This window comes from Calidris pugnax, unplaced genomic scaffold (genome assembly GCF_001431845.1).
Source record: "Calidris pugnax isolate Ruff unplaced genomic scaffold, ASM143184v1 scaffold24, whole genome shotgun sequence".
Taxonomy (NCBI): Eukaryota; Metazoa; Chordata; class Aves; order Charadriiformes; family Scolopacidae; genus Calidris; species Calidris pugnax.
This window is the reverse complement of record NW_015090922.1, coordinates 31,592,156-31,613,829: the sequence shown is the minus strand read 5'-3', so window position 1 is coordinate 31,613,829 and position 21,674 is coordinate 31,592,156. Positions and strand designations below refer to the sequence as shown.

Sequence of the window (21,674 nt, the reverse complement as noted above, 5' to 3'; positions counted from 1 at the left end):
CCATTGGGCAGGCCAAGAAGTAAAAGACGAAGGATTACCCGTGTCAGAAACAATAATCCTTTCAACTGTGTGCACAATTACAGCTTTACTTCTGCCTGCTGGCCTCTCAACAAAATTGTCCTGCTTATGGCTTTTTTTTTCCCCCCCCCCCCCCCCCCCCCCCTTTTTTTTTTTTTAATCTGTGCTCTAGGATTTCTTTTTTCTTTAAAAAAGAAAGCTCTATTACCATTATTAAAGTGACCTGGAAAGCTAGCCTGATATTTTTTTCCCCCCCTTCCTCTTTTATAGATTGGATCCATTGTATTTACATGGGGTTTGTAAAGCTGTTTGTCAGTTAAACAAGCTCTCAAAGCCTTCAGCACAGAGGTTATTAGAGGTGAATAATGTGGATTTAAAGGATTTAGTAATTCATTCTAAATCCCAGCTATACTTTTAAATGCATTTTTATTTTTTGCTTTTTTTTTTAAAAAGGAACACTTTTAAGCATTAGGATGCAGTCTGCTGAGCTAAAACTATATTTTATTGATAATTGCGTGGATAATCTGGTTTGTCTACTTTACAACTGCAGTGATCAGAAAAAGATTCTGAGCTTTTTCAGTGATCACCAGTGGCTGATATTCTGCTCAGTCAGAAATGAATGTAAATAATCTGGTAATTGGCAAGCCAACAATAAAACTGACCTTGCAGAATTGTGGCGTCTTTAAATTCAATAAGTTGATGTTTTTATTTTAAGATGATTATGTTCTTTAATGTTGCTGTGCTGTCTTGGGGTTTAACTGTACAGTACTGCTTCATAAAAACAATTCTGTTTTTATTGAAGCAAGCAATATATTTATTAAAATGAATCTCTCAATTAAAGCAACCTCAATTTTCTATCTCAAATTATATGGTGTGCTGTTTATTTTGATATATTCCAGAACACAATTTGAAGCAGTTTTTAATTTGTTAAATAATGTCACGGTGCACGAATATAGGTACTAGCGAGAACTTTATAGTTGAGTAGGGCTCAGAGTTACCCTTTGGAAAATATATTACTTGTAATTCTAGTAACTAATAGAATTACTTTCTTAAGTGAAAAAGAAAAATCTAAATTAAAAAAAAAAATCCTGAGTGTTAGTATTAAAAATTCCTAAAGGTTCTTAATAATTGTACGACCTGCTTTAATATTACTCGGTGAACTTCAGTAGTAAGAAACGGTAATAAACAAGCAGTTCTTAAGGTAGACCAAACTGTTTATTATGATAATCCATCCTTGAAATCATGTTATGTTCAAGAGGGAAGGCTGCAATTTTTAATCTCAAAGGGAAAATGAGGTGTTACAGTTCATCACAGATTCTTTACTTATTATTAAAGCTTTACTGGAAAACATTAAAAAAACAGTACCAACAATTCTTATTAAAAGACTGTGTGCAGTCTCTATATAGGCAAGGTCTGTTTACTAACAGGCCAACAAATGCTAAGTATTATGCTCAGTTTTGGCCAGCTAATTGGCTTGCAGCATGTGCGTGTTCATTCCAGAGATTTTAATCCTGAACATAACGTTAACTATTCAGTGTCTGATTTGTACTGTTGCTGTTTTACTAGCTTTCTAGATGAGGTGAGTTAGAGGTTAAACGGCGTGGAGGAGGACTGACTCATGTGTGCCATGAAATGTAAAAATACCCATACTCAGAGCTGAGATTTCAGATGTTCTCTCCGACTTCAAACAGTGCTCACTAGTGGAACCGAAAAACTTTCTGGAGGTCTTTGTCCTTTCTGGAGGTCACATGGAATCTATACTGTTGCAATTGACTTAAGAAGTTATGCTTAAATTATTTTTTTTTTTTAAATAATCTAATTTCAAGGAACTAAAAATGTTACAAAAACTACTGCTACAATAACTGCATTATGTAATATCTAGGTTAAATGTAGCTCTGGGAAGGAGTAATAGATGCAGGTATTTGTATGGAGAGAGCTTGTTTACTCTTGTTACTCTCGTTTACTAGCTGAGTTCTTCATTATAACCTCCGCATGTGTAGTACACAGAACCTCTGCACTAATGTGTTAATTTCATCTTCCTCTGGATGCTGATATTTTTGTATGACAGACTTAACCACTGAATGCTAACTTTGTTCTGCTGCTGCAAAAATACTATATGTTTTATTAATAAATTACAATTTTGTTCATATCCTTTATTCTTGCATTAATAAATGTTTTACTTACAGAAGTTTTTGAACTAGACTCAGATGGTCTTACTCCCACAATAATTACTAGTTCTGGCCTGTGGAAAAGTGATTATGGTAACTGAATTAGGAACCAAAAAAAAAAAATCCAACCAAAAAAATCCTATTATCTGTGTTTAAAAAGTACACAGTGAACTAAATAAAGATGGAACCCATCTTAGTGAATTACTTATGCTCTCAAAATGATGCTTGGCCACTCACTAAACTAAGAAAAAGAAAAATCTTTTTATTATCTCCCTTTTTTATCAGCGATAAAAATTCTGCTGTTTTCCTTTTCAACTGAAATTTTGGAGAATTTGAACTACTTTAAGTACTTTTAGCTGTAATGACCCATTATTTAATGTCAGGGATTAAATTTCTCACAGTTGAAGTAATCTCAAAGATATTTACAATGGTTTTGGTTTTGTTTATCCAGCACGAATCACAAATACAACAGATCATGACTCTCTGAGTATGGATAATTCTCTATTTTGTTTCCCGATACATTAATGGGTTTATTTTTGTGCATGATGAAGAGATTATTTCATGATAATTTACATGCATAAGTTTCTTACAGCACAACACTTCTAATTTACTACTTAACTTCATCACTTAAATGCTTCTATAGTTCTCATTTAGCTTTGATTATAGAATTAGAATGGTGTATGTCAGATACACCCAGCAGATATAAGTGGATATATTTGACATAAGAAGATTATATGTGTCATGCTGGTATTCACTACATATGTACTTTGGCATTTACTTGGTTATTTCGCTTAGAAAACACACTGTAGTAAGAGATGGAGGGAATGTTACTTATGCATTGCTATCTGCAGACTCTCTTCTATTATCAGTATGTGTATTTGGAAGAACCTTCAGGAATCAACTTCTCTGTTGTCACTAGCATTCTTAACAACTACCTAAAGCTAGTTTGTATGTAAAAATTAACTTCTATGTATGGTTACTATTGTCTGTGTTCACTATATTGACAATGATAATACCATCTGCTTTGTCAGCCTCCTCCCCCTCTGTAAAATCTCATTAGATAGTCTGTTTTTCTTAACTATGCAAAACACTTGTGAAATTCCACTGGAGCATATTTAATCCTCGAAATGCATGCTAATGTAGTTAATGAAAGATTTTGCAATTTCAAAATTATTCCTGAAACGTTATACTTTCTGCAGTTTCTTTCTGTAATGTGTACAAGTGGCTGTGTATGCCAACTTCTCATTCTTTGTTTTCGCTTAATCTGTGGTGTGGTCACTGAGTAAACTGTATAAGTGATGCGCTTGTTTTTATTTGGAAGTAGTTCTTACTACGCTATTTTTCAACAAAATCTGTATAGCTGTTGTCTGTTTTGGTGAGTGGTGTTGAATCACTGGAAATACTTAGCAAGACATTAATGGAAAAAGATTTTCTGTTTCCTTAATCGCCACCTATATGTGATAGTGGTATCATCTTCTGTGCTGGATGAGATGGTGGCAATAGCTTGAAGTACTTCAAGAAAATATTTTGACTTGAGAAAATGGTGGAGGAGTGTAAATGTGAGTTGAAAGACTGTCTTTAATTGATTCCTGCTGTTACCTTACTGTTGGTGACAAATTTATTCACGGTCATTTTGAGTAAGGAAAAAAAAACAACCTTAGGTGTACGTGTTAGCTGTCTTAAAAGTAATCTGTGAAGTGTGTTTGTGTGTGTGTATATATATGTACATAAATATATATTACTACAGCTGTTCCTGTAAAAACAAACAAAACATAAGAAAGAAAAACCCAAACAAAAGCAAATTTGTTACAAAGTTGTCATTGTGAAAATGGGTATTTGGTCATGATACATTAATTGAATAAATGCTGGGAAGTGTTACTGCTAGAAAGCATATTCAGTGTAAGGTAGGGTAAATTGCCTGTTTAAGTTATTTCTATTCTCCTATAAAATCTTTTCGATTAAGTTTCTGAGAGAGTAATCTCAAAGCTACCTATCTGTGAAGTTCTACTACGAATTTTGTTTTCTTTATTAAACACAAAACTACCTAACTGAAAGTATACAATCTTACCTTCTTAAGTTTTAATATGCTATATTTTGTTTTCCAGTACCTCAAGTGGTTTTATTCTTGTTTCAAGTTACAGGCTGTTAAAACATCTGATCAGCCGTATCTAATGTTGTTTATGATTATCTAAAACTAAGCTTAAAGCAATTCAAGCTGTTTCTAATAAATGAAGAAATATTTTATGTATTACCAGCATCATAAAACAATATTCCTTTAAAAAGAAAACAATAATAATTTGCTAATTTTGGTTGGTAAGTGAAAGCTTTTGATGGGTTCAGAGCCTCGTATTCTGAGTATTTATGACACGTTTTGTCAGCATAGTGCTATTCTGTATCTTCTATGGTACTCTTTCTGATTTAAGTTTGCATATAAATATGTTTCAGTTAAATGCATTAACTGCTTTCCTTCATCAAAACCATGCATGAAAATAAGTACTCCATTTTAATTGTAACTTTACGGAATTTATCAGTATTTAGGGGCAATGTTAATCTTGCTCACAAAGAGTACTCATGTTTAACAAACAACGTCGTGAGTGTCATACACATTCATCATGCCTTGGTTTGAATGCCTTTCTCTTCTTGCTGCAGTTTCTTTGCGTCTCTCCATTACTTCATTTCCACAGTTAGCACTTCAGCTTGTAGCTCTGTGAGATTAAGTTACCTCCCAAATGATCTTGGAATAGGACTATTATGATCTGAAGACATAGAAGGTTCCCTCCAAAATGGCTAAACTGAATGTCAACATTGCTCCTTAAGATAAAATTACCAGATGTTCTCCATTATAATGTCCAATTTTCAGCTACTTCTTAACCTTGACATATTTGAACCACTTGAACCATGCAATCTTGGTCTTCAGCTGCTTTTTATTTGGTGGGGAAATAGTATGAAAATGACGTGAGCGAGCAGGAAATGCTGCTCTCCATATTTTTAAAAAGTAAACTAAAACACCAGGACATTTTGAATCGTATTTTTACAATGCTTTAGTTTGCTTAATGTTTTTTAGTATCCAGTCTGGAAGGTGATTTGGGCTTGGGGGAGGGTAAATATCATGTACAGTTTTCGTGAAAATCCACTTACAGCTGGCAAAATTATATCTAATACTTAACTGGGCTGTAAAATAAAATACTGTAACTGGAAAAAATATAAATAAGAGAAGGGCTAAGCTTTAAGAATAGCTTGTTTTGACTTTTTTCCAGTGATAAGTAACTAGCTCTGCAAATTCAATGTATAGTAAATCATTGGAACATTTGTTAATAAGATAGTAGAATAAATTAGTTTTTAATTGAGCAAAATAATTGTTTAACCAAATGGATATGCTTTCTTGATAGATTTGGATATTTTAATCAAAGAAGATTTTTTTCAAATTCTTCTCTAGTAATGAAGGAAAGAAAATTTTTTTCATCAGATAAATTAGAACTTGCCATGTCCTACTTTCAGGTTTCAAAGGAAAATACAAAACCTGCAGTAATAGTATGAAATGTAGTACTACTGGACTCCCCCCAAGTTCCTCAGATTTTTAACTTGCATGGAACGTTTCTTAAACACTGTGTTTCCTATACACTGTAAAAATCAGATACTTCTTTGCAACCTCTTATTAATCAGCAGCTTTGAGTCTTCTGCATCGTTTTATTTTTCCTTTACTACTTTTGTTCTGGGAGTAGGGAATGATGAGACGTAGAAGGACTGTAGAAGCACCTGGTCTGCTTGGGAAATAGTTGTTCTGTGCATGAGGAATACAAGCTGGTTTTATCAAGGAATTTCTGGTGCAGTGGAGTTGTTAGCTAGAACACCAGATAGAAATTTTGTCAGCTCTTGGGAGTGTCAGTTGCTGCAGCGTAATTACTAATATCCCAGAGTAGGTGCAAACAATAGGATTTAGAGCAACTTTTTTTTTTTCCCCCTAATACCTTTATTTCTGCTTAAACACCATCAGTAACAAAGATCCTCATGTACAGAGTCCCCGAACATATACTGTCTGTCTCTTCAGAGTCTGTGTTTTGGGCATTCTTCAAGGAAAGCCAACGAATGTCTTTCTGCAGGATCTCACTTGTGTTTTCTATACATGCTGGAAGCATAAGGCCTGTACGGTTAGCAAGCTGGGAGTGGTGGGGCAGAGAAACGGGCAGAGAAGGAGAGCAACGTGGTGTAACTGGTTGGAACTTGAGCAAAAAACCCCCAACTTCAGCACTTGAGCTCCACTAGATACTCTTAATTCTTGGCTCTTTATTAATATTGTTGGTATTGTATCCTTCCTGGTTCCCTCCATTGTTCTTAAAATGTAAAGGATTCTGTCTAGGTGGTGCATAGAATGCTTTTGTGTTTACGTATGTCACAAACATGTTCTTCTTGAGGTTGTTTTTTGAGTTCTAATTTTGAGTTTGTGTAGGAAGATTTGAGCACTGAAAAAATTTATCTCTTCTTAAAAAGAAACAGGAAAATAATTGTGAAATACAGTGAGTAAAAATGTTAGACATACAAAAATCTATTGAGTATAGAGATAGGTTAATGTTGTGGAAGAAGAGACTAACTTGATGAAGGAAGATGAAGTATTTGATTGCTTTTTCTGTATTGTTGATGGTAGATGCAGTTAAATTTAGCACGGGTCACCTTTACTTAATTTTTAACATATTCTCTAATTCCAAAATGTGTGAGTTGGATACATTCAAAGTAATGTGGTCTTAGATTGGTCAAACTGATTTGTGAACCACTGCTGTTTATTTTTCTAGCAATTCACTGGGGGTAAGGTGAATCCTAGATGATTAGACAAGTGCAGAGAAAGAAAAGCTGTAAGAAAGGACATGGTAATAGTCCTAGTTTTGGCTCTGTACAAATGTTAGAAGCAGCGGTATTCCTGAACACAAGTGTGTTATTTGTAGGGATACACAAGGCGATGAAGAAGAGTGTGGTTGAGTGAGAGTATGGAACAAAGAGCATGAGAAATACTGAGTTAAATGTGATTTAAAAAATTGTCTTTTGAATCTGTCAGGTGTATCTCGTTCAGTCTAGCTGGCCTGGCAGGTAAGAGAAGCAGTAGCCTCTGATACAACTGGATTCTGGTAAAACTTTTAAGACTGTCCAACTAGAAGGCTCAGTCTACACTGTGCTCCTGAGTTGAGGTCTGCTGGTCACTACTGTCCCTACCTAGTCCCTTCACAAGAGTCAATTGTTTTTTCCTGTGGAGTTCTCAGCTAGGACTTTGAGATGGCAGTCTGAGGGAACTGAATATTGACAGTGATCCATCCGTGCAAAAGCTTGGAAATCATTTGTTAAAGCAGTAGTTGGCTTAACCTATGATAATTGATTACTGATTACTCAATTAAGATTACATCTTAGGTGGGCTTCTGCAGACTTCTCAGGCAGCTTGAATCTCTTAAAACGTTCAAGAATAACTTGGTGGGATGAAAAGTACGCTTAGAAAGCAATTAAGCCATACTAAATGCTTTTAAAGATGGAATTAAAATTGACAACTCTCTTGAAATTAGTGTGCCTGAAGTCAAAAATGTGGAATTTGTTACATGAATGTAGAGCAATATGTTGTTGTAGGGGGACATAAAAGTTGCATATAAATGCAAAACTGGGGAAAACTGGTAAGGCAGAAGTAATGGCAAAGAGTTAACAAAATGTTGAACCAAATGTAAGAACTGAAATTTTGAGGGAGGGAAAGAAGCTGGGATGTGATAAAAGGAATGTGGCTTTTAAGATATAGTTGTTCTCAACAACTTAACCTTGTTGAGATCTCAGTTGAAGTATTGCCTTGTACACGGATCCTGCTTTAAGAAATTAACAAACTGGAGTTTTAGAAAGAATACAAAAAAGTTCAAGATGCTAATGCATACAGTTTGGAAAGAAAAGATGGGGCTGAGCTACCTTGGAACAATTTATGAAGGCTCTTTAGAAGGAGAATATTCTGGGAGCAACTGGAAAAGAAACTGGCTTAACGTTTAACAGAATGTATTGCAGTTTAAGTCAGCAATTTCTCAACTGGAAGCCATAATTCTAAGTAGTGTTCAGACAACAGGAATAAAGTTGCAAACTTTAGAGTACAAATTCCTGCCTTTTTGCTTAGTATCATAAATTGTTCTATTTAAATTTTTTATCCAAATAATTTTATCTTAAAAATCGATTATTTTTTCAATCATAATCCAAGTTAATAAAATATTAGAGGTTGCTGTTTTTCTTGGGAGAGAGAATGTAATGATAGTCACCTTGTATGTTGGCAAGAAGACTGGTTTAAAGTAATGTTTGCAATATTATTTCTGCTATACCAGTGGAATGGGGTAGATATCTAAAGATTTAGTGTGCAGGAAGTGTGGTTGTGGAGAAAGGCAATTAAGATGCTGTTTATTTAAGATAGTGGTATGATTTTGGTATTAAGCATGAAATGTGTAACAAATGCAGCATTTTGATAGTATTTCAAGGCTGAACTTTATCACTTGTAGCTGGTTCATTGTTTTATTCAGTCTTAGGGAATCTTCCTTAATTTCCTATGATTCACAGTTTGTGTATGTGCCTTTAATCTTTATTTTTTTCCCCCCACAGTTGATTCAGACTTCATAATATGTCTTTTTTGAACTTGGAATATTAAACAATTTTGGGAGTGTATCTTCCTTATGAACAGTTTAGCCATTGTGAAACATGATTATTTTTGTTGAAGAGCTTTAATTTGCTAGTGTTCATGATTTCTGCTTGTTCCTAAATCATTTCTGGTCTTTGCAGTTTTATAAGGATTTCAAATATGTTGAGTTGTAGTACTCAAACCCAATTTTAATTAGCTGAGGAAATGAAAGCTGACAATTCCTTTATAATTTCACCGAATAGCTTTGTTTACCAGGATCTAAATATCCAGACTTCTGTCCTTACTGCAGAGTTTCTGTTCTTAGTGTCTTTGAATTTAATCTTCAGTCTGAAATTTCTGAGTTTATGTATCTTTTGAGCCTGGTGCTTCATCTTTGCACTGTAGTTGTCACAGAATACTGCTACATGTTCTTAATGCTACCTTCACTTAGTGCTTTTTTTATTTATGTCATAATTTCCAGAGTGTATGATTGAAAATAATGAAAGGGAAAAAAACCTGGAAAATAACTAGGAAGTAATGTTATGTATGACTAAATGGCGGTATTACTGTGTTAAGCGTAGGCAGGGGATAGTCTGCTGATACTGAAGTTAGCCAACTAAACATGAAATACTTGCTCTGTTTGTATGCACATTTGAGTAAAGGATATAACTTAAAAAAAAAAAAATATGTGCCTTCATCATGTGTCTGTGTATACATATACACACACATATTTTATATGTGTATGGCAAATACAGTGTTTGCCAGAGCTGTTGCCCGTGAAACTTAAAGTGAATAGCAACAAGCCTCAGTTGTGGTTTTGGTTTTTTTTTTCTGAAGGAAATGCTATGGCATGGGTAGATAAAGAAGTGTTTCTGTAGATGTGGGTGTGAGCCAGCAGCGTGCTGTCCAGATCAAGCCCACCAGAAGAGCACAGAAGCATGAAAAATAATGTTTTCTGCAGGCTACTTAGCTGTAGGCACAGAGCAAAAGAATAGTGGGCTTCGGGACCTTTCCAGAAGGCCCTGTGCCATTATGGGACTGGACCTGCACCCAGCACCCCATCAGTCCCACCACATGGGACTTGTGTGTTTCCATGATGTGATGCACATTGTTGGCCTACTAATGAATGTGTCTGGCCATGCTACTGGAGAGGGAGAGTGCTTTGCAGTTTCTGTAACAGCTCATAAGACTTAAAGAGGAGGAAATTAGGATTACCACTGCCCTAGAATACCAGATGTTAAACTTAAAAACCTGTTTCCACCTGAAATCTGTATCCCGCAAAGTATGGGTCACATGAGTATCTAATACATTAAAATAGTGCTACGTTATTCTTTAACCTCAGGTATTTAGTGTAGTGTTATGAAAATACTTGATGATATTTTAGAGACAGGAATACATCTTGTTAAATTTTAAATGCATTTTGTGTACTTGCTTTTATAGAAATAACGTTGTGGGTTTTTTTTCCAGTTTAACTTTGTTGGAAGAATCCTTGGGCCCAGAGGACTAACAGCTAAACAGCTTGAAGCAGAAACAGGATGCAAGATAATGGTCCGAGGGAAGGGCTCAATGAGGGACAAAAAGAAGGTAAGCTTTTGAAAGGTAGTGTAGTTTCAGATGCATAGTTTTATTTCCTAACAGAGCTCATGTCTCTCTTATTTGTTATGTTCTTACTATATGCTTTTTCATTATCTAGTGGTTTTGCAGTTTTGACTTGGTAATCAACACAACCTGCCCTAAAGAAGTTAAATGTGCATGCTCCGTAACGGTGCAGTTGGGAGTCTAACTAGCAATTACAAAGTATTTTTCAGTAGTAACTAACTTCTAATTGTGTCATGTTTCACAAGGTAAAAGTAAAAATTTAAGTTAAATATACTTTTCTAAGGAAGACTGTTAACCTTGAAGGTGTTCTTAATAAATTTCTTGTATTGAAATGCCAAAGTAGGGATTTGTGCAAGTAGTGTGGATTGGAAAAAAATGTTTAATGTATTTCTGGCAGTGACTTCTGTCTGAGTGAACCAAGAAGCACTGTGTTTCTGGATTTGTGTTTGCTGGAGTGGCTGTTCCTTGCCCTGTCCTGTAATACACATGCTCTGCCCATATTAATAGGGGAGACTACACTGTTCAAGATAGAACCTTCCTGAACATCAAGTTCCTCTGTTGGTAACTCCTGGAAGTAATTTATTTTTGAAGGTTTATTTTTTAGCTATTTCCCTCCACCTGTGGTTACTACTGCTGAAGTTGCACCAGCATCTCCACTGCAGTTTGTGCAGTGCACTTAAATGTGCACTTAACAGTACTCGTTTTTTTCCCTGTAAATATTATTTCTTTAGGTTATTTCATTAGAAAACCCTCTCTTATCTGATCAGCCACATAATATGTTGTATTCATATATACATAGCACATAACAATTAAAATAGAAGGCTAATGTCTGCCTAGTTAAAAATCTTGGACTTCCCAGAGCTTGTGACTCTGTCACTTTCAAATTTCATTTGATGCTTCTTGTTTTCATAATCTGCTGTAATACTGTCACCACACTTTCTCTTATTCTACCTATAGCTCTTTTGAATGTTGAGACTGCCAGGTTTGAGTTAAGATCTATTCTAGTCTAGAGAGGGTTTTTTTTGTTTAGGTTCTGTAGAAATAAAAGGGTGATATTGTCTTAAATGCTTGATTTATGAAGGTTTCTTTTTTTAAAAACATTGTAGTACATGTCCTGAATTCCTTCTACCTATTGGCTGAAGAAGCATTAACATATAAATGAGCCCTACTGTTATGGAATTTTAAAGTGTAAATAGGTGAATAGAACTTGTATAGTTGATATTTTTGGACAGGATTTTAAAATACAGATTTCCTATAACTGGGGAGTGGTAGAAGACATTAAAATTTCCAAGTATTGAAATTTCAGCATGCTTCACCTGACACACCAAATTGTCTGGCTGTAGATGATATATTTTGAAGCGAACAGTTGGCAATACGTGAACAAACTTAATTACATAGCTGTATTTGTGATTATTAATATAGTCAGGGTTTTGCGTATTCTATTATATTACTTTTTTAAAAAAATAGCATGGGGAAGGAGATTTAGTAAAAATGCTGCCTCCCTTTTAAGAGTTAGCAAACTTCATCTAGTTTTTATAAGAAGAGACTGTCATATCTACTCTTGAAAGCTACCTTAAAGTGAGTTCTTAAAAATTCATTTAGGTTTTTCATATTTAAAGATATTTTTTAAAAGACGTATTTTTATCAATAGTAAAATTCTAAATTTATAAGTATTTTTCGTATCTGCAAACCTGATTGGCCAGTGCTCATTATGAAGGAAACACTATTGGATATGGGGAGGAATTAATTACTATATAAATCTGTAGCATGACACCTACATTGTACGAAATAACATCTCCTAGAGTAAACTGTCCATGTACGTTTCTCTTCCTGTTTTTTCGTGGTTGCAAAATTCAAGAGAACATATGAAGACTGACATGCTGAAAAGTAAACCATCCCAATTTGCTCTCTAGAAAATGTTACTCTCCTGTGTAAGCCTATGAGCAGAAATAATGAATTAGGAATCTTCATCACGTGGCCAAATCACTTAAAGTAGCATCAAATCTTGAAATTTGCTGATAAGATTTCCCTCAGAAAACAGGGGAAATCCTCAAATAATTTCTATCTGAGGCTCAGCTGGTAATCAGAACATCTCTCTAGGCAGCTTTAGACAAATTTAAAATCAAAACCTTAATTACTGAGAATATTGTGATTAGAGCCTGGAGGTACTTGAAAGAGATTATTGAGGAGGGGAGAGGGGTTGCAGGCATTCATGAAAAGCTAATTAATGTGTAACTTTATTAAGACCAAGGCATTTCTTGCTTAGTCTGAATGCACCTCTCATTAGGTAGTGAGGAAAACTAGCAATTTTCACACCAATCAAAGAATACTGACTAATAAAAGGGAAGACTGTCCAATGTTGGATGAGCAAAACATGGTTTTTTGTCACCTCCCTTGTCTTAAATGAATTCCATAAAACAGACATTGACGCACCAATAGGGAGTCAGCTCTATGCTCTTCAACACGTTGCATCAGGCTGTTGGCTTGTGGCAGTTTTGGTCATCTACATAGTTTTTCCCACTTCTTCCTACTTGTATTGAAGAATCTTCTCTAGAACAGTGTGTGAGGAGAGAGCATCATTTATTTTTACTTCATAAGGAAACATCTCATTATGATACACAATTTTTTTTCTTACAATTGGTTATTTCAAAGAGAAAGGCAGGCAGTTATGCAGTTCTAAATTTGAAGAACTCAGTGCCTTTATCCACTGCAACAGCTTCAAATCTGTTGCACTTTGCTTTGTATTAGATCATTTGAACTGATTTGTGGTTCCTGACCTACAGCTTCCTTGTTCCTGTATCACTGTTCACCTTGCAAGCAGAAATTCTATAAGGTTTCATGAAAGATAGACTCTCAGTACCAATCTTGATCTTCAACTGGTACAGAGTCGTCATGGTAAATAGATAATTTCACTTCTTCAGACTCTCCAGTTTTGTTTTGCCTTTTTTTTTATGGCAGTGCTATAAATTAATTAAAAAAATCATCTTTGCTACCCACACAAAGCTTGAAGAAAAGATGTAGCTGTGTGGTGAAGAAATCCTCTAGCTTAGATCCAAGCCTGTTTAAAAGCATACTTGGTGACTGCTATCATTTTGCTTTCCTAGTGGTTCATTGTAAAACATAAGATGTAATGAAAATAATTTTTTAAACTAGTATTTCTTTTTTCAGTAGTGAGTTCTTCAGAAAATAGACTTTTCTATTCCAATTTTAAAACCTTTATTGCATTTGTAACCACTTATTTTGAATGCAGGAGGAGTTGTAACGCTGGATTTTATGATTATTTTTTATTAAAGAATTGCTGAATCATGGCCTTTTTTCCTTTTCACCCACAAAACAGAAGTCTCTTGAGTTATATCTCTGGTAGTCTGGGAGCAATGACCCTCTGAAGAGATAAGAGTTTACACCTATTAGCTAATAATATAAAAATGAAAGAGAAGTCATCACAGAAAAAAAAAAAAATATTGCTTATAGCAAATTACTTTTAATTACATAATTAAATGCTAAAGGATGACTGGTAGAAACTACTTCAGGAAACTCAAAAGGCAGCAATGTTAAAAGTAACAAACATTATTTCTTGAATTACCCCTGACTGAAGGCTGACTGCTCCTTTTAAGCCTGTTTATATGGGGGTTTTGTAGTCCGGATTATCTAGAGTATCATCTTTGAAATCTTACCTGTATGCATCTTTCTTTTTTTTTTTTTTTTTTTTTTTTTTTAGCAGCAGCGGGGCTGTGGGAGGGCATCCTTTGATTGAATCACGCCTGGTGTTTTCCTCTGTCTTGGAAACTGACTGGAACAAAATGTTCAAAGCTCTTTTTTATGATTTTTCCTCTTTATTTTTTTTTTTTTTTTTTTTTTTTTTTTTTTTTTTAAAGTAAAAAGTGTTCAGTTCACATTGACAATAGTGAAGAATACAGTGTAGGCACAGTTAGCTTAGTTATGTTCAGCGATGTGAATTTTACAAGAAGGGAATGTTTCCCTTAAGTTTTACATAAGATTTGACAAACATTTTTTCTTCAAAGTAACTTTGTTGCAAAAGTCTTTTCACTTAACAGTCTGAGAAGTGCTCTTACTTTCAAGAGCAGAATGATTTTGTTTTGAAAGACAGAAAAATTTACTTGCCAGAGGGCCTTAATAATTATTGCAAAGCAGTATTAGTCTTTTAGAAAATATTACTGATATGCTTCTTTTAAATATGTTTATTTCATGCATACCTTTTTCTTTTTTATTGGCTACATACTGAATATAACCAGTATATTTCTGCATGTGCTCAATACAAAGTGCAGCTTTGAGCAGATTTTAACACTATTATAAAGACATATTCTCCTATGTAATTTGAGAAATAGCTGAAGCTTTGGCTATGAACAACTTTGATGTCAAAACTTGATTATATTTCATTTTGTTCTGAGAGCACTTAAATTGGTAAATGTTTAACTGGTTATTGAGCTAATTAGATATGGAAATAATTGACTTAATGGTGTTAAAGAAACATTTTGTTAAAGATGCTGGAAGCTGTAGAGTGGAGGAGTGTAATCAAAGCCACGCTAGTAGAAAACGACTTGTGTTATACCTTACTTTCCTTTTATTTGCCTTTCCTGTCAGTTCCCTGTGATCAAAAATCTTTATGATCAAGAGGCAAGAAAATCTAGATGATCTTGAAATTGGAAAATGGTAGCATGAAGTGTAGTGGAGAAGGGATATATCAAAGGAATCTTGAATCATTGCTTGAACATCTGTGTATAAACAAGTCTCTATTTTAAATTTATATTCTATGTCTGTTGAACAGTAATTGACTCATCTTAATCTGTACCATGGTAGAAAATGTTTTTCTGCAAAATTACTCCTAAGCTTTTGTTAGGTGTCAATTGTGTTGTAAAAAGTTGACTAGGCTACAGCTCACAGCTGTTTGTATCTTACATTTGAATAGAAGTTTTGAAAGGCTTGGGGGACAATTCGTACTGAATTGTATGAGGTATTGACAAAATTCCTCAAACATCTATCTAGATTTTATCCAGCAAAGCAGTGAAAGAAGTGAATGGCTTAAACAATGAAAATCTGCTGTAACCTGAAAGTTTTTCCATGCTTATTCAGCAGAAAAAGATGAGAGACAAGTTTTTGAACTAGGTGAGACTTTGATTTAGCAGAGTATGGACATTCTTATGTACAGTCATATGATTTCCTAAAGCTTGAATCTTCTCTTGCAGGGGTGATAGTGCTGAGCATTATCTAATAATAGTCACGTGAGGAATTTGATTCTTGTGAGATTCCACAAGCAGCAGATGCAGTGATATATCCCTATTTTCATGATGTGCTGTGAAGGACAACTAGTGGTTTTGCAGACTTTACCACCATTCTCATTTATCAGCACCACTAAACTCTTTCTGGGTTCTGGATTTTTCTGCACTATAACGTTAACGTATTGGGCTGCCCTTCAATGGATGATTTAATGTTTGGTATATGGCTGGATTATTTGAATTTAAGAATTAATGTTGAGATTGCTTGCTTATCAGAAAACAAAATGTGTTCAGGGTTGTGTTTTGAGTGTGTTTGCTGAGTATCATGAATCTATGCTTGGATGTCTGTGTGGGAAAGACTGTACTTAGTTTGAGGCTCACGGGTATTTCCCTGTCCTGCGTGAAGGTTGAATCTACTTAGATGTGGGAATGGAGGCAGAACCTGTTGATTCAGGGAGGAAAGCAGCATGCCTGTGTGTTTTCTGAGTAGGTATCAGTTCTTGGCAGCTCCATATTTTTTGGAGGGGCTGCCCACAGGCAGAATACAAGTTACCTTCCTGGATATGGTTCCTTAGGGTCAGATTTAGCAATTTTATTAAGACTGACACGAAGGCTCTTTTGCATGGAGCAAAAGAATAAGCACAAAATAGGATACCACTGTTGCTGAAACTAAATACTTAAATTACTAATTGAACATTTTAGAAGATAGAGATATTTGACTTTCTGGTACTTTATTGTTTTCCAGATAGCAACAAGTAATCTGTAGTGTTTCACTGCAGCAAGATACTGGATTCCTTTTCAATTTGGAAAAGTCTACTGTATGATAACAATCGCAAATTGTAATTCCTAAAATGTCTGAGTGGTTTGCCATTTAAACTTGGTTTTAGATGGTGACGGTTTTCCACTTTTCTCAGATCTGCTGGCTTTGTGTTAGCTTTTGTCTTGCCTAGACTTGGATTAAAATGGATGTTATTAATCACAGGTTATCTTTTTGCTAGGTATGGCCTACAGTACACCATACTAAGGATATGAATGAAATTCAAGTAGCTGTGTAGATGTTAATGAGTATGCAGTGGGAAGGTATCCTACTTTACAGTTTATCTTGCTATAGTTGCAAGGTTTTATTGTTGGTTTTACACTTTTCAGATAGAGAGGAATTTATTAACAGACAGCTGCATGTTTTTATTAGCCCTTTCTGAGAATAATTATCAGCTTCTGTCTGCTAATTATTCACATTTTTCACATCTTTTTGGGCAGTAAACGGGGAATGTTTTGATGAACGTAGAACTCACTGAAGTGCATGCACACTGTGAATATATCTTAAGGTGTTTAAAACTCATTACAGCTCAGTTTAAAGTATGTATTGAGCACCTGCATGGAAGGATGAAAACTTACTCAAATGTTTGTTAAGGCCAAGTACACAAATTGGGTTTTCTGTTAAAGAAAACTTGTTGATCTTACAGTAGTAGAACACTTAATTTAGCTATGGCCAGTACTGAACTTGTTTGGAGATTGTTTAACTTAATAGAATCTGGCATTCTGTGTAAATTATCAGATTTGATTTTTAAGTGCCACAAACTCTCGATGGAACACATACAACACAGTATTTGTGCTTGCTTGACAAATTTGTTAATGTGAGTAATTCTTGATTGTAATTGGGCTCATAAATCAATTCGGTACTATATTCCTACAAGACAACCAAAATCTTGTCCTCTAACCTTAGTAGGCTGACGTGAAAAAAACATTGTGTTGAAAGTAAAATCTGCAAAACAGTGACTTCATTCAAGGCAATAAATAGCTTGTGTGTGCCTGACAGAATGGAAAAACTGGCAGCTGAAATAACAGGAAGACTCTGGCTGTAAGAAAACAATGGGAATATCAAATTCTTGATTGGTTTCATTAGATGATGTTATAAAATTATGTAGGAAACTTGATGAGAGTGGGTTGGAGACAGTACAGGGAGGAGGTGTCTAGTTGGTACAAAAATGTCATGAATTTGCCACAGAGTTGCTGGGAAAAAACAGGATATTTTCATGTGTGAAAAACTAATATTTCCGGGTAATGAACTTATGCACAGTAGTGTAGAGAACAATCCAAAATAATTTCTGGACCAGCTATATTTTCATAGTAAGAGCTATGGGGGATTTTTTTCTTCTTGAGACTTTGTAGGATCATGAATATTTTTTTTTCTTTTTGGTCCTCTGTCATGAACTTCTTCCTTATTTCATAAGTTCTGTTAATTTTCCTTGCTTTTACATATGGTTCCTCTTAGTTCTCTAAGGAGATCTTCTTTGGCGATCTTTTTCCATCTTGGTCCTTGCTGACTTCCTTATGAATGGTCATGTGCTTTATGAACCATTATAATAAAAGGAGGATTAATATTTGCTTCATTTATCCTCTAAAAATATGATGAGATGCTGTGAAAGTGCACTAAACTTGTTTTGGTTTCTGGTAATGCTTTGTATTTGCATGAAGGTGGCGGATGATATGAGCACTGGAGTTAAAACAGTGTTGCAACTGGACGACTTCAGTAATTCAAGCAAGGAAGATAAGGCATAAAAAAATCTATGTCAGACTTCTCATGCCACTAAATAATTAACAGTTAAAATCATTTAACATGCAGAAGACAATGTGAAGGGGAAGAAAAAATTGCAACAGCAAAAATATAATGTTTGTCAGGGTGATTGGTGAATTTGCATTATTTACTTGTCTCAAAGTTACTGGAGTGTGAACTCTGAATGTAGTAGCTTTTGAAGAGATGTGGAGAGCGTGAAGAGGTACAGAGAGTAGATACCGATGTTGCCCTTAAACTTGGGTAGGTAATTTGTAGATGTGACATGAAGAATGAGTAAAAATTAAAGGTTAAGATTAATTGGTATCTCACCTGGAATTCCTGAAATCCCTTTTGATTCCTGACAGAAGTAAAATAGGCAATGCAATTATGAACCATCCCATCCTGACTTCTATGCATTATTTTGCAAGTATGCTGGTGGTATTTTGCCATGTGCAACTGGAAGGAATTTTTCTTCAAAAGCAAAGGGCAGCCTGTTACTTGAATGCCTCAATCTGGCATTTGGCCAATGAGTGCAATATAACCTAAATGTTTGATAAAATATTTATTATGTAAGTTATGATAATAAATTTTTCCGTGATTAGTAAGTCTGGTGCAGGTGTTACTTTTTTCCCTGATCTTTCTCTGCTATTCTGACCATGTGTCATGGCACAGGGTTGGTAGGACTGTTTCCAATGAGAATAACATTTCGTGGAGGCAAAAAAGAATTGGATGTTCTGATTGGGGTTGTTTTAATTATTTGTAGGCTTTTTGAAATTACTTTCTTTGAGTGTTGATATTGTGGTAGTTTTCTTTGGATTTTTTTTTCTTTTTACACTGTTGATAGCAATTTATCTGAAGAAGACTTCTTCCAGCTTGATAGCCACCAAAATCAGACCCCACTGTTACGAATGAAAAGGTAAAAACTGGTCTTTCTATTTTCTTGTCCTCTCTTGATATAGTCTGAGTGTTGCACATGTATTGTCTCTGCAGTCTGGAGCTCTGGGAACCGTTCCCGAAATCATGTCCAAAGCATGGATGTGGTCTTTTAGTTTTTAGTATTTTTTCCTCTTCCAGTTCCCATGTTTCTCCATGTCAAAATGCTGGTTTCTATGCATAGGATCTTTAAACTCCGGATGAAAGATCCTGACTTTTGGGCCTAGATAAACTTGTTTTATTCTTTTTTTTTTTTTTTTTTTCCCTTAGTGAGTGTGATCATGTACCTTAATTTATTGGTCCTTAGAGTTTCTGCTGTGCTGGTACTTGGAAGTGTAAGGAAAGGAGTGCTGATAGCACCTGGTCCATTCTGTGTTCACTGCAGCAATTCCATGTTTGTCTTGAATAGGGAAGAAGCATTTTTTTTGAAGATTGAATGCCCTAGCACATTAATGCCAACTCTGTCACTATTTGTGTACAGTTTAGAGTATTTTTATAAATAGTTATCTGGAATGTTTAGGCCTGCAGCCGTACAAAAACAATTAATGCTTCCCCGGCAATCAGATGTTGCCGAATGGAATGCCAAACCACATTTAGCCAACTGTTTGAATCCACCTGAAGTACCCGTATGATTTAATTGATCCACTTGACAGATTTATTTGACATCGATTTCAAATGTCCCAGATATTTACAACAGTAGGTGTTCAAGGGAATTTATCTTTTAGGTTGCTGGGGGTCTTGGGGAGGTGTGTTTTGTTTTAAATAGCTTGCTGAACTGACAAAACATTTTAATATAGAATTTGAAGAACTAAAAACTAGTAGTTGACAAAGACATTTAAGATTTAGAAATAATTTTTATAGAGAAAAGTATAGGTTTTATGTTGATAATGTACATTGTATTCACTCTCCACAGTAAGTAAGTGAGCTGCAAATGACCAGGCAGTCTTTGAGGTGGCTTTGAAATAATCATTTATGTTTCAAGTTGACAACACTGGAATTGAAAGTTCACTTAAATTTTGACAGACAAAAAGACATAAAACTTAAATCTGTTAACTCACACTGATTCATAACAGCATTAATCAGAAAAGATCTCAAGATGAGCTGTGTTACAAGCCAAAATAAAGTGATAAATTTTATATTTATTAATGCAGTTTGAAATACTGAAGCTAATCTGGAAATTAGTCAATATGTGGTGGGGAGGTATTTGCAAGGGTATTGCAAATGCCAAATTTGTTTTTTGCAGCCTGACTAGTGGAATTTTTCGGTATCCAGGCTTTAAAGTGAAAAGTCTAATTTAGCTTGAAATGCACCCTTTTGGAATAGTTATTTTGGTAGTAAAATTAAACAAACCCCACTTCTCCATTTCTAAGAAAAATTAGATATTTTTGGATTTACCATGTCTTCTATATAAACCTGAAGAAACAAACGTTTTGAAGAGGAAAAACACATTTCCTATTGATTATATATTTCAGTTCTTTTAAGGGAGTCTGATTTTTATCTGGCTACTGCAGGTTTCAGGCCTGTTATTTGCATCTAATTGAATATGTGTTTCCCAACTTATGGTAGAAGAATCTACCAGGTAGAATAAAGTGTAACGGTTTCAAATGAATCATACTTGGCCTATTACTTGTGATCCTCTAAAACCCGCTTTCAGTTGGCTGGTTTTGCAGATTGGAGTATTAAATAGAGTAAATTTGACTAGATAGTGTTGTACCACCAACCTTGCCCAATGCAGAAACTGGCAAGAATCTGGCACTTTGAGTATGCTTTTCAGATCCTAACCTTTCACGGTAGGAGATACAGGGTTTTTCCAGTGTCTTCCTTGGAGAACCACATAATAGATGTGGGGGAGCATTTGCAGGGGAGGGAATATTCGGGTTCCCCTGTCAGCAGTATCGTTCTTTATGTCAGGCTGTAGTGGGTAGGAGTTCAAATAGGAGGGTTCCATTTCCTGCTCAAACAGTTGTTTATAGTGACCCTCAGGGAAGAAGCAACAGAAGGAATATAAACATTGAATGGTGGACAACAGCAAGCTGACAGGCAATGAGTTTTGCCTTACTGGCTGCTTAAATAAGGCTCCTTTATTGCAAGAGGAGGGAAAGATAAAATCAAGTTGAACATTTCAAGGAAAAAAAAAATGAAGCCAATTTGAAGACCCTCAAAATGTCAAATAATTTGTCACACGCGTTCATCTGTTAGCTCATAAATGTCAGTTCTTGTATAAAGCCTTTCCAGCTTTTTGTTGGATCTGAGTTTCCAGAACATTTCAAGGCCTACAGCTGGGCTTCAGAGTTAAACTGATTTTTTTCAGGTTTTTAAACAGACCTCTGAATCAGGCGTCTCTTGTAATTTTTGCTGCTCTCCTGACCTTGAAAAAGGATCCATGCTCCTGCGAGAGGCATCTTGAAAGGTGGTTGGCAATCATGGAATCAACTAGGAAAGCATTTTATTTACTTCAGCTACTTGGCTTGAAAGCTAAGCCTCAGGAAAGAACTGTTTCAGCTTCCTTTGTTAGTGTGCATTTCCTCACGGCTGAGTCACTGAAAACACAG

General features: G+C 35.1%; 1 protein-coding gene across 2 annotated transcripts in view; it reads left to right on the top strand.

Annotated features, from left to right (window-relative positions):
* QKI (QKI, KH domain containing, RNA binding) overlaps positions 1 to 21,674 on the top strand; it is a 144,887-nt gene that overhangs the window by 42,735 nt on the left and 80,478 nt on the right. For both annotated transcript variants that reach the window (XM_014950607.1, XM_014950608.1), the window contains exon 3: positions 10,270 to 10,386. In XM_014950607.1, the coding sequence (XP_014806093.1) occupies positions 10,270 to 10,386 (117 nt within the window). The remainder of the gene's footprint in view (positions 1 to 10,269; positions 10,387 to 21,674) is intronic.